The 14,553-nt window shown below is 38.7% G+C and overlaps 1 protein-coding gene across 27 annotated transcripts in view; it reads right to left on the bottom strand.

Annotated features, from left to right (window-relative positions):
* Nucleotides 1-2,486: 2,486 nt before the first annotated feature.
* LOC110257476 (ankyrin repeat domain-containing protein 26-like) overlaps nt 2,487-14,553 on the bottom strand; it is a 128,454-nt gene continuing 116,387 nt past the window's right edge. For 14 of the 27 annotated variants that reach the window (XM_085003031.1, XM_085003032.1, XM_085003035.1 and 11 more), the window contains 4 exons: nt 14,271-14,434; nt 13,737-13,974; nt 5,900-5,945; nt 2,487-4,717 (listed from right to left, as the gene is read on the bottom strand). In XM_085003031.1, coding sequence (XP_084859157.1) covers nt 4,620-4,717; nt 5,900-5,945; nt 13,737-13,974; nt 14,271-14,434 — 546 coding nt within the window. In that variant the 3' untranslated portion in view covers nt 2,487-4,619. The remainder of the gene's footprint in view (nt 4,718-5,899; nt 5,946-13,736; nt 13,975-14,270; nt 14,435-14,553) is intronic. The other 13 variants (XR_014831900.1, XR_014831901.1, XR_014831898.1 and 10 more) reach the window with 1 other exon arrangement.

Raw genomic sequence — 14,553 nt, forward strand, 5'->3', positions numbered from 1 at the left:
ACGTCCTTTGAAGACAGACACTCACAGCAGTCAGTTGCACACAGGAAGCTTCTCCCCTCTTAACCTCATTTCCCCCCATGTTTCCTCCCTTCTCCTCACCATTTCCTCCTGGCATCAACTGGATCATAAGGAATTCCAGCTCCCAGAATAAAAAGCCCCAGACCATGCGTCAAAGAGGAACTTCAGCTGGAGCACACGCCATAGCCACAAAAATGCTAGACCCAAGCCACAGCTGCTAGATACTGCAGCACAGCTCACAGCAATGCCAATCCTTAACCCACTGAGTGATGCCAGGGATGAAACCCGCATCCTCGTTACTACTATTCCTTCTCACTGCTGCTGAGCCACAATGGTGACATTTGTTTTTTTACACTGTTGGCCACCCAAGGGAATGTGAAGTTACAGGGCAACGGATCAGATTGGAGCCAGGCTCAATGCCAGATCTTTAACCAGATCTTTAACCAACTCTGCCAGGCCAGGGTTGAAACTGTGGCCCACTGTTCCCAAGACACCACCGATCCCATTGTGTCATAGCATGAACTCCACATCTTAACATTTTCATTGTCTTTGAATTCCTAGGTATTTTGTTCTTTGCATGTTGTTATCAGTGAGATGGTGTTCCTAAATTTCTCACTCTGATGGTTTATTATTCATTTATAGGAACACAACTGATTTTTGTCTGCTGATCTTGTATCCTGCCATCTCCCTGAATTGATTTCTTACTTCTAAGAGTTTTGTGGTGTGTTTGTTGTATGGAAAACTGGAATTGGAAATTTCACTGTTTCTACCACATCCAAGCATCCATGATACCCAAGGCCTCATGGTTCCTCATACAGTCTCCCCACAGTGCCCCTTAAAAACCCATGTAGTCCTACGAGGGCAAGTCGCATCATCACTTTGGGTGAGCAGGATCTGGGGAGGACTTGGCCTCTTTAACCAAATTTGATGTCCCTTCATCCTTTCTATCCTTTTAGGGGCATGGTTGTTTTCAAAGGTCATTTATTTTCCAGTCATACCAAACATCTAGAAAATATTCAGCAGCTGGACTCAAATACTCACATCTGATACTTCACACCAAATACTCCAGTGTGTTTTCCCCACAACATGGACATTCTGTCAGGAGTTTGTATTCCTAAGACTATTACTTGTTTTAAGGGCCTGTCAGGAACTGCTTGACAGGGCTGTGGTTTTACCTTACTTACAAGCTAACAACTTAGCTTACCAGAGTCTCATGGATGCTGGCAATGGACATGCGACTCTTGGGTCAGAGACGAAGGACTTAGTTACTCACAGCATTTGCAGTGGCCAGAGCATCAGCATTGGCACCAGTTCATGAAGTCCCACTTGCTGCAAGGTGATGCCCAGTGGGTCAGGTAACTCTGCTCTAGGCAGGGTTTTGCATTATGGGAGAAAATCCTAGAGCATAAGTGACCCAAATCTTCTATGGGGGTGATATGACTACTGACCTTTGTCCTGGAGAGAGGGAAAGAGATGGTGTTTGTGTTGTATCAAAGACAGAGCAACCCAGCCCTCTGCTCGAGTGCATGCCCCTCTTTCTATCTTCCAAGGCTATACAATCATCCCTGACAAGACACCTTGAATTTGACTGGGTTTACAAAGATAATTTGGTTTCCCTTTCCTTTGATGAGTGTGCAGATATGCTCCTTTCTCAGAAGGTTGACTAATTATATGCATACATAATGAATAAAATGAAAAGAGTCCCTTAATTTGAAATTTTGTTATTAAATCATATGGTAAAATTCTTATGGGTTGGATCTGAAAGTAGTTTTTCCAGAAAAAGTGTGAAAATATGTATGGAACCAGAAAAGGACCATAGATAGCCAAAGCAGTCTTGAAAACAAAAAATAGAACAAAGCTGGAGATATCATGCTGCCTGACTTCAGACTCATACAAAGATGCAGTAATGAAAACAATATAGTATCATATAAAAATAGACACACAGACAAATGGAACAGTATAGATAGCCTGGAAACAAAGCCATGAAACCATAGTCATTTTTTTTTCTATGACAAATGAGGCAAAAATATGATGAGGAAAAGATAGACTACTCTGGGAAAACTGGATAGCTAATAGAAAGCAGAATAAAATTAGAACATTTACTCAAGCTATATACAAAAATCCACTCAAAACAGTTTAAAGAGTGAAAGGTAAGACCAGAAACCATAAAACTCATTGTTTGAAAAAAAAATTTTTTTATTGTTATTTCTCCCAGCACACTTTTTTTCCCACTGTACAGCACGGGAACCCAGTTACATATACATGTATACATAATTTCTTCTCCCATTGTCATGCTGTGTTGTAAGTATCTAGGCATAGCTCTCAGTGCTACATGGCAGGATCTCACTGTAAATCCACTCCATGAGCAAGAGTTTGCATCTGCCGGAGTCCAGCTCCTGCAACCAGGTGGGGCATATACGTCCTGAGAGGAGATGAACGGTGTCGGCGTAAGCAATGGAGACAGTCTCTTTGTCCCTTCTTTCAGGGCGCTGAACTGCTCAAATTTTATTGGCATAAGTGGTTGATTATATAGACAGTTTTTTACTACAGATTACATCATAGTGTTAAAAGTACATTGGTTAACTATTAGGCTTTTTTTTTTTTTTTTTTGATCACAAGGTACAGTTTCAAATGTCATGTTTTAAAGTCTTTAACTTAACTAAATTTAGTAAGTACAATTCAAGGACAAATAGGCACAAACATTCATGTGGGAAAGAGGAGACCCAGCACAAACCATCTCATGGCTAGCCAATTTCCCACAAGCTGAAGAGGCTACAGACACAACAAATCTTGTCTTCAGACTAGCGTCTATCTTCAAAGTGTCCTTGACAGAGAGACAGTGTGAGAAAATGTAAATGAACTTAGCCAGCTACCACTAAAAGTTTCTAAAATCTAGGACAAAACTCACAGCTAGGTTTCTTCTGATCATGAATAATATGTGTCTAACTTCCATAAACTTCATTAAAATCCTAACTCTAAAGTTGACTGTATAACTAGTTAGTAGATAAGCACTATGTTTTTAATTTTTGTATTTAAATAGAGGAAAGTCCCTTAGAATGAAATTTTTATCATATTATTGTTGCAATTCAGTTAAATCACAAATCACCACAGGAAAATAAGAATGGGAAATAAGGGTAATAAACAAATAATCAGGAAAGATTAAGGAAGAACTGAACAACAAGTGAATAGCAGAAAAGACTAAGTCATCCATGGAAAAATCCCCACTCAGCAATGCAAAATGGAAATTGTTTCCCAGAAAATTCAGTTCCCCACCAAAGTTAGCAGGGGAGCCTTATTGTCTTCTAGGGCCTGCCCTTGGAATTGTGCCGTACCGGTAGGTATCCCCTTGTTTAGGAGCCTGCCCTTGGAATTGCACTGTTTAGACAGGCCCCCTTTTTCTGGTTAGGAGCTTGCCCTTGGAACTGCACCATTCAGGCAGGCCCCTTTTTCTGATTAGGAGCCTGCCCTTGGAATTGCACCACTCAGGCAAGCTCCCTTCCTCGGCTCCTGTATTTTCTCGGCTCCCCACGACCATAGGTATCGGGGTTTGTTTCTGGGTTCTCTATTGTTCCATTGGTCTATCTGTTTTGGTACCAGTACCACACTGTCTTGAGGACTGTGGCTTTGTAATATTGCCTGAGGTCTGGGAGAGTTATGCCATCTGCTTGGTTTTTATTCCTCAGAATTGCTTTGGCAATTCTGGGTCTTTTGTTGTTCCATATAAATTTGGTGATGATGTCTGAGTCAGGTGCTTGGAACAATTCTAATTTTAAAACTGTTTCCAAAAAGTAAATTAAAAAAATTAGAAAGGGGAAAATCCCTTAGGCAAATCCTATTGCTGCATGAGGAAAGATCTATGTGTCAGAGTTTAAAGGTATACAGAATGAGTTGTATGATTCTGCAACAATTGTAATACATCAACACATTGATAATAGCCACAGTTTCAGTGTATTGAAATCATGTCTGTCTAGATCTTTGCATCTATATATAGTGATAAAACCTGGAAACTACAAGAAAGCTATCTAATCACCATTGCTAAATATATACTTTTTCTTTTTGCTTTGTTTTTCAGGGCTGCACCCATGACATATGGAAGTTCCCAGGGTAGGGTTTGAATCAGAGCTACAGCCCTTGGCCTAAGCCAGAATCACACCAGCATGGGGTCCAAGCCGATTCTGTGACCACCACAGCTCAAGCAACATCAGATCCTCAACCCACTGAGCAAGGCCAGGGATTGAACCTGTGACAGCCTGGATCCTAGTTGGATTCATTTCCACTGTGCCACAACAGGAACTCCCAACTCAGCTAAATATTAATGAAAGGTTTGGTGGTTTGTCTGCTCATTAAATAACTGGTATCTGGCCTCAGTTGGAGAATGAAAAACTCAATAGGGCTGGGTTTTATTCACAAAATCTACTTAAAAGTTAGATACAAAGAAAAATGATTGAAAATACTATATAAATTCTCATACACATATGATACAACAATATTTCCTTCAATAAGGATTTCTACAACATGTTTAATAGGAACCAACAAAGACGTTATGTTAACTGTCCAGTAGATAGTTTCACTCTTTATTTTTCAGAAAACATAAGTTTTCTTCAGAATCTGTACATATGGCTGTGTGATGTTTTCAAAAGGTCACCGGTAGATCTCAGTCGAGAGGCTCTCCGGTACACAGAATCAAGTTCAGCAGTGGCTGGAGAGAAAAGGAAAGAATGGCATTCTTTATCTAAAATCCTTTCTAGTTAAATAAATATAAGGGAGTTAAAAATAACACAGACCTTTCTAAGTGTTAAGAAGAAAGAAAAGTATCTACATATGATTATAGCACAAAACACACGATGACTATTTGACCATTTGCCCATGGTTACATGCTGAGCTCACTGCTCTGAAGGCCAACTCTCAGAGCTTCTGGTTTTCTCACTCCTCATTCATTTAGTCAACAGCCATGTGCTAAGGTACTGTGACAAGCACTGGAATTACAAGTGGAAGGTGACACAGGCCACCCTGAATAGTCACATACTCTAAACTGGAAAAATAGACAAACAGGCCATTTCCATACAGAGTCATAAGTCCTGTGACAGGTACAAAAGGACATGATCAGAACCCTCAGAAGGGACATCCAACTTGGTGTCAATACTGTCAGCTTTTGTGTGCAGGTGATATGGAAGTAGATACCTGAAGGACATAGCAAAACTATGGGAACTGGAGGGAAGAAGCAGACACAAAGAGCAGAGGTGAGGAAGAGCTGTTTGGAATTGTCAGCTGTCTATTTGACTAGATGCCAGACAGAGAAAAGGGGCAGAGGAGGGGAGGAGGGAGGTAAGGTGGAATGCTTGCTCAGGAACCAAACTGACTTGGGTGTTTTTATTCCATGCGAAGGAATTTGGAACTTTTCCTGGGGGCAAAAGCTAAACCAATGACAACTTTAATGACAGGAAATTCAAATGTCACCCGCAAGTGGCAAGTGAAAGCTGCATGCATGAACTGTGATTGCCTGAGTCCAGGTTTTTAATGGCCTTAATCAGTACCAGAAATTTGAGAAGGTGGTGACCCCATGTTTTCTGAGAACAGTGTCAGTGTGCAGGTTGACAGGGCCATGAGGAAGGCAGAAATAGAGAAAGAATAGAGACACAAAGAAAAAGAAACAGACTTTGTGAGAATTTGTTGAAAGCTAAGGAACATGATGCATAAATAACAAATGGGTATATTTTTCATTATGAATGTGCATCATTTTATACTTTTAATGTGATGTGCATAGGAAAAATATTTAATGTAGTATCTGTTACGCAAACAATGGGAAGAGTTGCCATTTACTATTTACAGTTGATTTCAGAAATCAATGCCTAAATTTAATTCATAAATTTTGACAACATACCTTCTGCTAGTTCTTTATTCATATTTTCTTCCATCTCCCGCTGACTCTGAAATAAGTCAAATGTTATTTATAATGTTGAAGTTAAACAAGAGCATTATTGTACAAATGATATATAGCTTATGAAATGTGGCCTGTAAATAATACTTTCAGAAGAGATCTAACTTGGGGATTGCTCAAATAGAAAAATCATCACATCAAGAAAATAAAATAAATTCCTATTTCGATTTTAGCTAATGTAGAACATACATATGTAATGCTATTTGCATTAATCTGATGAAAAGTAGAATAAATACTGGTGTATTGAATATACATAATTTTAAAGGCTAATGCTTGATCATTCTGGTACAAAGATGTTTAAACAATTCAAATCAAATTTTACACTGCATTACTTTGCCATTCTTAGAAAAACTTCCCTTTATTAAAGTTTAATCAATGGATTTTTCCTTAAAATGAGCTTTCCATTTTTATACTTTTATGAAACTAAAATTTTAAGGTCTGTTCCATGGTAATAATTTTTCAACATAGAATCTTAAATACCTAAAATGAAGAAAGTGGTTCTGTTATAACGTCATGTGAAAATTTTAGTGGCAAAAACAAAAAACCCCAAACACCTGCTTGAAGAAAGGCATAAGAGAGGGGCTAAGCCAGTTTTCACCCTGGGTTTCTGATCATGACTTTCTAGAATTAGAAACAAGAAAAAAAATATGGAATTCTTGAATCATAACTCTGGAACTTTGTTTCCATTCTAGAAATGAGGGCTGGCTTTTGGGAACATCTAATTATATTTATCCACTTCATTCTGAAATGCCTGGGGATATTTCAAATTATATTGCACATGCCTCCACCTAGAGCATTCTTTTTATTATATATTTCTTACAATAGGCACCCTCTCACTCAACAGGATCTAAAATAGTACACTGTGGTGATAAGGATAACATGATAGACAACGCCCTCATCAAGTGTACTTGCCAAGACAAATGTTTACCTTGCATATTTTCCAACATTTTCAGACTGTTTTCCATAGCAGTTTTTTTTTACAACAGCATTATAGAGAGGCCTAATAAAGTAAGTAATGTTGCAGCATTCCTAGATAGGTCTTGTGAAAGTCATAGCTGATAGCAGGTGAAAGGAGAAAGCTTTACTGAAATAATTTCATATCACCTATACAATTTTTATATTTTTATAAAATTACTTTATAATAAACACTATGCTAAAATGTAAATCACATTTTACACATGTTGGATTAGGGAACTACCAGTGTAAGATTCCTGTCTTTTCTGCCCAAAGCTCTTGTCCTCAGTGTGTACTTTTGAGACCTTTACATTGATTTCTAGATAAGAACTGTGTTCAGATGAAGGAAGTAGTTTAGTCCAACTTTAATCAATGGAATATACCTGCAATGTTCTTTCAACTTTTCATTTCACAAAAACAAAGAAAAGTGAGAAAATTAGATAAGAAAACAAGGAATCTGCAGGCTGTAAGTAAAGATTTTTAACTACAAGGCTGCCCTCTTAACCTGTAGTTTCCATACTCTCCCCATTGAAGAAGAAGGGCGGGCACGTCAGGATTGAGGGCCAAAGAAGTTTCAGCTTCAGAGTCTCCTTCCCTCCTTTGGCTGAACAGCTCTATGCTTGTCTCTGTTTTATATAATACAGTTTCATGCAAAAAAACATTTTTCAGAAAGAAAGCTTCTTTTTTTGAAAAAAACTTAAGGGAGGAAAGTGATTTAGTTAGAACTTAATTTGACAAGAGATAAGTAAGGAAGGCTTAGAGAGACTGCAGTTTGCCTGGGGTCACAAAGCAAAAGGTCTTCTTGCTCAGTCTAGAGTTGTATGACAGCTCCTTCCTCAGATTAGGGAAAAGGACACAGATTTTAAACTAGAACTTAGAGAAAATTGATATGGAAGAGTGTCATGTAGCCAAATAATGTTTGAGGTATGGGACATGAAATGGTAACTTTCTAACTAAATCCTATGTTTTAAAGGCATGGACAAGAGTAAATTATATGCGGTCAATATACTCAATTTCTAAAGCGCACACTTTTTTTTTTTTTTAACCAAAGGACAGGGAACTTGAAGGAGAAAATCTTTAATGATATTAAGCCAGCTGAAACAGAGATTCTTCCATAAAAGAATATTCATTTCCTCCAAATAAAAATTGTTTTACCAAAGCCAGTCATCAAATCAATTTCCACCTTGGAGGTAATTTATGGCCATATTTAGACTATAAGACAGATTTTTCTTGATTACTTAGTGTCCTTCTCTCCAATCTCTACCATTATCTGGTATATACAAGAGAGAGGAGCTTAACCCCAACTGCAATTTAAATCCAGTCAGAAATTATAGGCAAACTTCATTTCCTTGGCCAAAAGGTTCCGCTTGAGGACTTACAGCTCTTCTACCCTCCTCAGGAGAGGAAAGGAGATTTACCTAGTGGGTGAGTTTGTAGGAAGGAATCTCTTCTTTGAAAAGATGTGTCTGCCCAGAGCACCTTGAATTTGGGTCTCACATCTGTAGGAAGCAGCATGCCCCTGGTAGAGGTGTCAAGCATTTGCTTCCTCCCTTGAAGACTGGGAGGCAAAGGGCCCAATTGGGGAGGAAGAATCCCAAAGCCCACTGTGGCTGCACATCTAAACTCCATCCTACAATTCATCAATATGTGTTAGTGATGAGGCTACTTAGCTGTTCACCACCTGCCTGACTCCTTCTCACATTCTGTCCTTACAAGGAGAAGTGCCATTGGCTAGCTACCTCACCACAGTTCCAGCAAGGACGATGACCAGAAAACATTCATAGCAATGTTTTCTTCTTCCCTGACATTGTAATTAATGTACACTGTTCAAAACAACCCTTAGTTTTCTTGGAGTTTTTGGTGGGTTTGTTTTGTTTTTCTCTTTCTTTTTAGAGCCACAGCTGTGACATATGGAAGTTCCAGGTTAGGGGTCAAATTGGAGCCACATTTGGAACTATGCCTCAGGTTAAGGATCCAGAGCACCCCCAATCCCTATTCTGAGCCAGGGAGAAGTAGGAAGGAGTATTTTTGACAGAGAAATATAATAGAGTCAATCACAATACAAAGCACAACAAGTACAAATATACGTCCATTCAATCAACCATAACATATTCCTGTTAAATGAAATTTGAGGTAATGGGCTGGAAAATAAGGTTGCACTCTCTTTTTGAGACCAACTTGAGAAAAGCATACATGCCATACTCAGAGACATACACATTCATTTCCAATAAACCTTCTGTAATTATTGATGCTTTTAAGTTAAAATTTGACGTCATTCTTATTTTGAAAGTTATAAAAGTAAACGCAGCTAGGGAAGTATAATAAAATCAAGCCATGTAAACCACTTCATTATCCAGTTGTAAGTAGGTTCCCATGTGAGGAAATTACACTTGTTAGTTTGTTAGCACTAAATAAGTCTATTTTGCTGCAGAGGAAAGTACTGGGGAAGACTTTGTTGATTAAGCTGTGAAAAATGAAGTCTAGGGAGCAAAAATAATGAAAAAGGACTGGAAGAAATTCAGTAATTACCCTTATCTTTCAAAAGATAAAATGCCTGCTCACTGGTCCATGTGGACAAAATGAAGTGGGCATGCAGGGTTATATAGAGTACAGAAGCGAAACAAACAAGTTTTCTGAACTCTGCCTCTGACTTCTGAGAAGCTAGCTTAACTGTTGTGATTGTGTGATCAGAGTTAAACTTCAGCGTGGAAGGCAGTGCCTTGGTGATGTAAACTGGAGGCTTATTTCTTCAAGGAAATGTGACTCAAGATTCTGTTGAGACACGTTGTTGTGTCATGCTAAATGTTCATCTTTAAGTCAGAAAGCGAAAGACAAATACCCTATGAGGTCACTTCTCTCTGGAATCTAATACATGGCAGCAATGAACCCATCTATAGGAAAGAAACAAACTCTTGGGCATGGAGAACAGACTTGTGGCTGCCAGGATGGAGGGGGAGGGAGTGTGATGGAGGGGGGACTTTGGGCTTAGTAGATCCAGACTGTGGCACTTGGAGGGGAGGAGCAATGAGGTCCTGCTCCACTTCGTTTTTCAGCTCCTTGATCAGAACCCACCCCGTTCTGACATTTGAGACAGTATGTTAACTCCTCTCAGAGGATTATTTTAGGTTTTCCAGTAGAAACAGTTACATCCCTAGCAATTCTAGAAGGCCCCTTCCTTCTAAGTCTGACTGAGAATTCAGAAAACAATACCTGCATAAGAACTTTTTTAAGGCATCCTATCTATAGTGATTATGGAGACATGTCTTTGCCTCTTGAAGGAATATTTTTTTTTTTTTTTTGGCTTTTTGCTATTTCTTTGGGCCGCTCTCATGGCATATGGAGGTTCCCAGGCTAGGGGTCCAATCGGAGCTGTAGCCACTGGCCTACGCCAGAGCCACAGCAACGCAGGATCCCAGCCACGTCTGCAACCTACACCACAGCTCACGGCAACGCCGGATTGTTAACCCACTGAGCAAGGGCAGGGACTGAACTCGCAACCTCATGGTTCCTAGTCGGATTCATTAACGACTGCGCCATGACGGGAACTCCTGAAGGAATATTTATTAATCTCTCTTATTAACTCCAGCATGATTTGACAAAGAAGGCCCCACAAGGGAGCTATGTAACCTTCAGAAATACAACATTAAGTTTAAAATAAACTATTTTTTCAGTTTAAGTACAAATACTAAACAGTAAACACCTCTTTCATCCAAAAAAATTAAAGCATACAATTCCTCAGCAATTCTTCTCTTGCATGACTTCCGTCTTCTGCACACAAACCCTCGTTCATCTTCATCAGTAAAATGATGCATGTTATGATTTTTGGGGTGTCAACTAATGAGACAAGTTTAAGTTTGTATCCTGCTTATCTACTGACTGAAGTGTATGATGTACATTTTATTTTTGTAACCTAGAGTCCAGTTTCAACACTGAAGCATTCAGACACAACTTAGCTGCAGTGCCACGAATCTTAACTTTGCTCTTCTATGATTTGTTATGACATGAAGCCAAGTGAGGAAACAAGTTGAAACATCATTTAAGGAGGGCCCAAGCTACTTCATATCAGGAAGATCATGAAAACACCCTCAAAACCATAAACCATGGGCACTGCTCAAAGTGGCTATTTTAATAGCATTGATACACAATGAAATGTCCTTGCAGTTTACAGATGCCCCATCATTGCCATCTTAGACATCATTCATCTAAGTCATGGCAAGACAGAGACGTAAGTGAACTTCATTTAAAAAGTTTACATATTGACTTTATTTAACTATATATTTAGGAATGTACTACAATTGCTCATCAGCAAGACATTTATAAAAATTGAAATAAAAATGCCACCAGCAAAACAGCAATTAAGAATGTACTTTCGTGTATATATACCACATCTTCCGAATCCAATCCTCTGTCGATGGACATTTGGATTGTTTCCATGTCCTGGCTATTGTGAATAGTGCTGCAATGAACATGCGGGTGCATGTGTCTCTTTTAAGTAGAGCTTTGTCCGGATAGATGCCCAAGAGTGGGATTGCAGGGTCATATGGAAGTTCTATGTATAGATTTCTAAGGTATCTCCAAACTGTTCTCCATAGTGGCTGTACCAGTTTACATTCCCACCAGCAGTGCAGGAGGGTTCCCTTTTCTCCACAGCCCCTCCAGCACTTGTTATTTGTGGATTTATGAATGATGGCCATTCTGACTGGTGTGAGGTGGTATCTCATGGTAGTTTTGATTTGCATTTCTCTTATAATCAGCGATGTTGAGCATTTTTTCATGTGTTTGTTGGCCATCTGTATATCTTCCTTGGAGAAATGTCTATTCAGGTCTTTTGCCCATTTTTCCATTGATTGATTGGTTTTTTTGCTGTTGAGTTGTATAAGTTGCTTGTATATTCTAGAGATTAAGCCCTTGTCAGTTGCATCATTTGAAACTATTTTCTCCCATTCTGTAAGTTGTCTTTTTGTTTTCTTTTGGGTTTCCTTTGCTGTGCAAAAGCTTTTCAGTTTGATGAGGTCCCATGGGTTTATTTTTGCTCTAGTTTCTATTGCTTTGGGAGACTGACCTGAGAAAATATTCATGATGTTGATGTCAGAGAGTGTTTTGCCTATGTTTTCTTCTAGGAGTTTGATGGTGTCCTGTCGTATATTTAAGTCTTTCAGCCATTTGGAGTTTATTTTTGTGCATGGTGTGTGGACTTGGAGAAGAGACTTGTGGTTGCCTGATGGGAGGGGGAGGGAGTGGGAGGGATTGGGAGCTTGGGCTTATCAGTCACAACGTAGAATAGATTTACAAGGAGATCCCGCTGAATAGCATTGAGAACTATGTCTAGATACTCATGTTGCAACAGAAGAAATGGTGGGGGAAAAACTGTAATTGTAATGTATACATGTAAGGATAACCTGACCCCCTTGCTGTACAGTGGGAAAATAAAATTAAAAAAAAAAAAAAAAAAAAAAAAAAAATAAAATAGCAAGTGTCTCAGAATGGAAAAAAAAAAAAAAAAAAAAAAAAAAAAAAAAAAAAAAAAATAAATATTAAAGTAGATTGTCTGAAAAAAAAAAAAAAAAAAAAAAAAAAAAAAAAAAAAAGAATGTACTTTCATGTAAGAAAATGATCAATGTTTTAAGTTAAACACAGACATGAGGGAGTTCCTGCTTTGGTGCAATGGGAAGGGGAGCATCTTTGCAATGCCAGGATGCAGGTTTAGCCCTGGACCCCACAGTGGGTTAAAGGATCTGCATTGCCTGACCTGTGGTATGGCCCCAACTGTGGCTCAGATCTGATCCCTGGCCCAGAAACTCCAAATGCTGCAGAGTCACCAACAAGGAAAAAAAAATAAAGAAAAAAACATAAACAGAAATGAACCTTTTATTTTACTTTATTTTTATGGCTGCACCAGGGGCATATGGAAGTTTCTAGGCCATGGGTCAAATCAGAGCTGAAGCCAATGGCTACACCACAGGCAGGGAAACACCAGATCTGAGTCACATGTGTGACCTCTGCCACAGCTTGGGGCAATGCCTGATCCTTAAGCCAATGAGCAAGGCCAGGGATTTAACCTGCATCCTCTCCGACACTGTGCTGGGTTCTTAACCCACTGAGCCACGATGGGAACTAAATCTGTTAGTTTAGTGTTAAAGTTTACTTGATTCATGCAAAGGCTTTATCATGGCTTCCTTTAAGCATGAAACATCCATGTGTGGTTAAGTGCTTGAATGCCAATCAGTCACTTATGCTGAGGGGTAGAAAAACTAGGGTGCAACAGAATTTGAAACTTACTATCAACTATGGCCAAGCTGTAATAAAGTATGCCAAACATCTGAAAGTATATATTTGGTTATTAGGCAATAATATTTAATTTCTAAAATAGCATCTAAGGAGTTCCTGTTGTGGCTCAGCAGTGACCAAGCCAACTAATATCTATGAGGAAGGGCTTTGATCTATGGCCTCCATCAGCGGGTCAAGGATCCAGGGTTGCCTGAGCTCTGATGGAGGTCACAGATGCAGCTTGGATCCTGCACTGCTGCGGCTGCGGCAAAGGAAGCTTCCATATGCTGCAAATACAGCCCTAAAAAGAAAAAAAAAAAAAGCATTTAAATGCAGCTTTTCAAGAAATTTGAATTTGTCAATGTTACATTTATTGAAGAAAGTTGATAGGTATCTCTTAAAAGGAGAAATCTAGGGACTTAAAAATTACAAAATTTGTTTTCTTTATTAGCACAAATATTTATGGCCTTTACTAAGTGTGCCTAAGTCGAGTCAGAATTAAAAACACAAATTACATCAGAAATCTGAAATGTAAGCAAGAAAGGATAACGTAACTAACCTTCATCAAAGCAGTCACAATGCTGTCAAATGAAGGCCGTGAACGTGAGGTAGAAAACAACAAGGTTTCTCTTGTTGTAGTATTTCCTCTGAACCCAGAGCTATTATGAATATTTTCAGCACCAGGTGGCTCCAGGACAGGACTTGTAGTAAATGTTTGGGGTAAAGACCTGTTCTGCTCTTTCTCCATCAGACGTTTCACACAGGTTTTAGCCAGCCTCCGATTAGTCCTGTGAAGTCTGCAAAATGCAAATTTCATTCACTTCATTTTCCTTAGATGGTGATAAACACTTTAAAGTAGAGCTTTGCCTTCACAGCACCCTCTAGGGATGACAGCAAATATCATAATCAAGAAAGTAAATGTATCAAAAGCCAGAATGTGACCCTTTTGGTTTAAGGTATCATCTTCCAAAAAATAGTTAAACTTGATAACATTCCTATTTATAGGAAATCCAACAAGAAATTTTATAATTATATCGCTGTCTACATGGCAAAGCCTCTAAAGCACTTAGCTTAGGATTCTGTTTTAACTTACTTGTTTCGTTTTTTTTCCAGCGACTTTCTCAATTTTAATTCTTCTCGGTAAAGTTGCTTATATTTTTCCAATTCTGTTTTACAAGAAGATTCATGAGAAGTGTTTTCTTTGGAGCGTTCAGATTCCAGATATTGCGCTAAGTTTTCTTGAGATGCTGTTTGTGTCTAAAGCAAATTAAAAGGAAACATTTAAAAAATAATTATAACCTGAGTAACTCTAGTATATTTACTCACTTAGTTTGGAGTCAATGATTGAGAGTGCAAATGTAAATGTGTTGAAAAGA

Source organism: Sus scrofa, chromosome 17 (genome assembly GCF_054392235.1).
Source record: "Sus scrofa isolate SSC_HxYL_T2T_F1_AM1 chromosome 17, Sscrofa_HxYL_maternal_Yorkshire_Landrace_v2.0, whole genome shotgun sequence".
NCBI classification, from domain to species: domain Eukaryota; kingdom Metazoa; phylum Chordata; class Mammalia; order Artiodactyla; family Suidae; genus Sus; species Sus scrofa.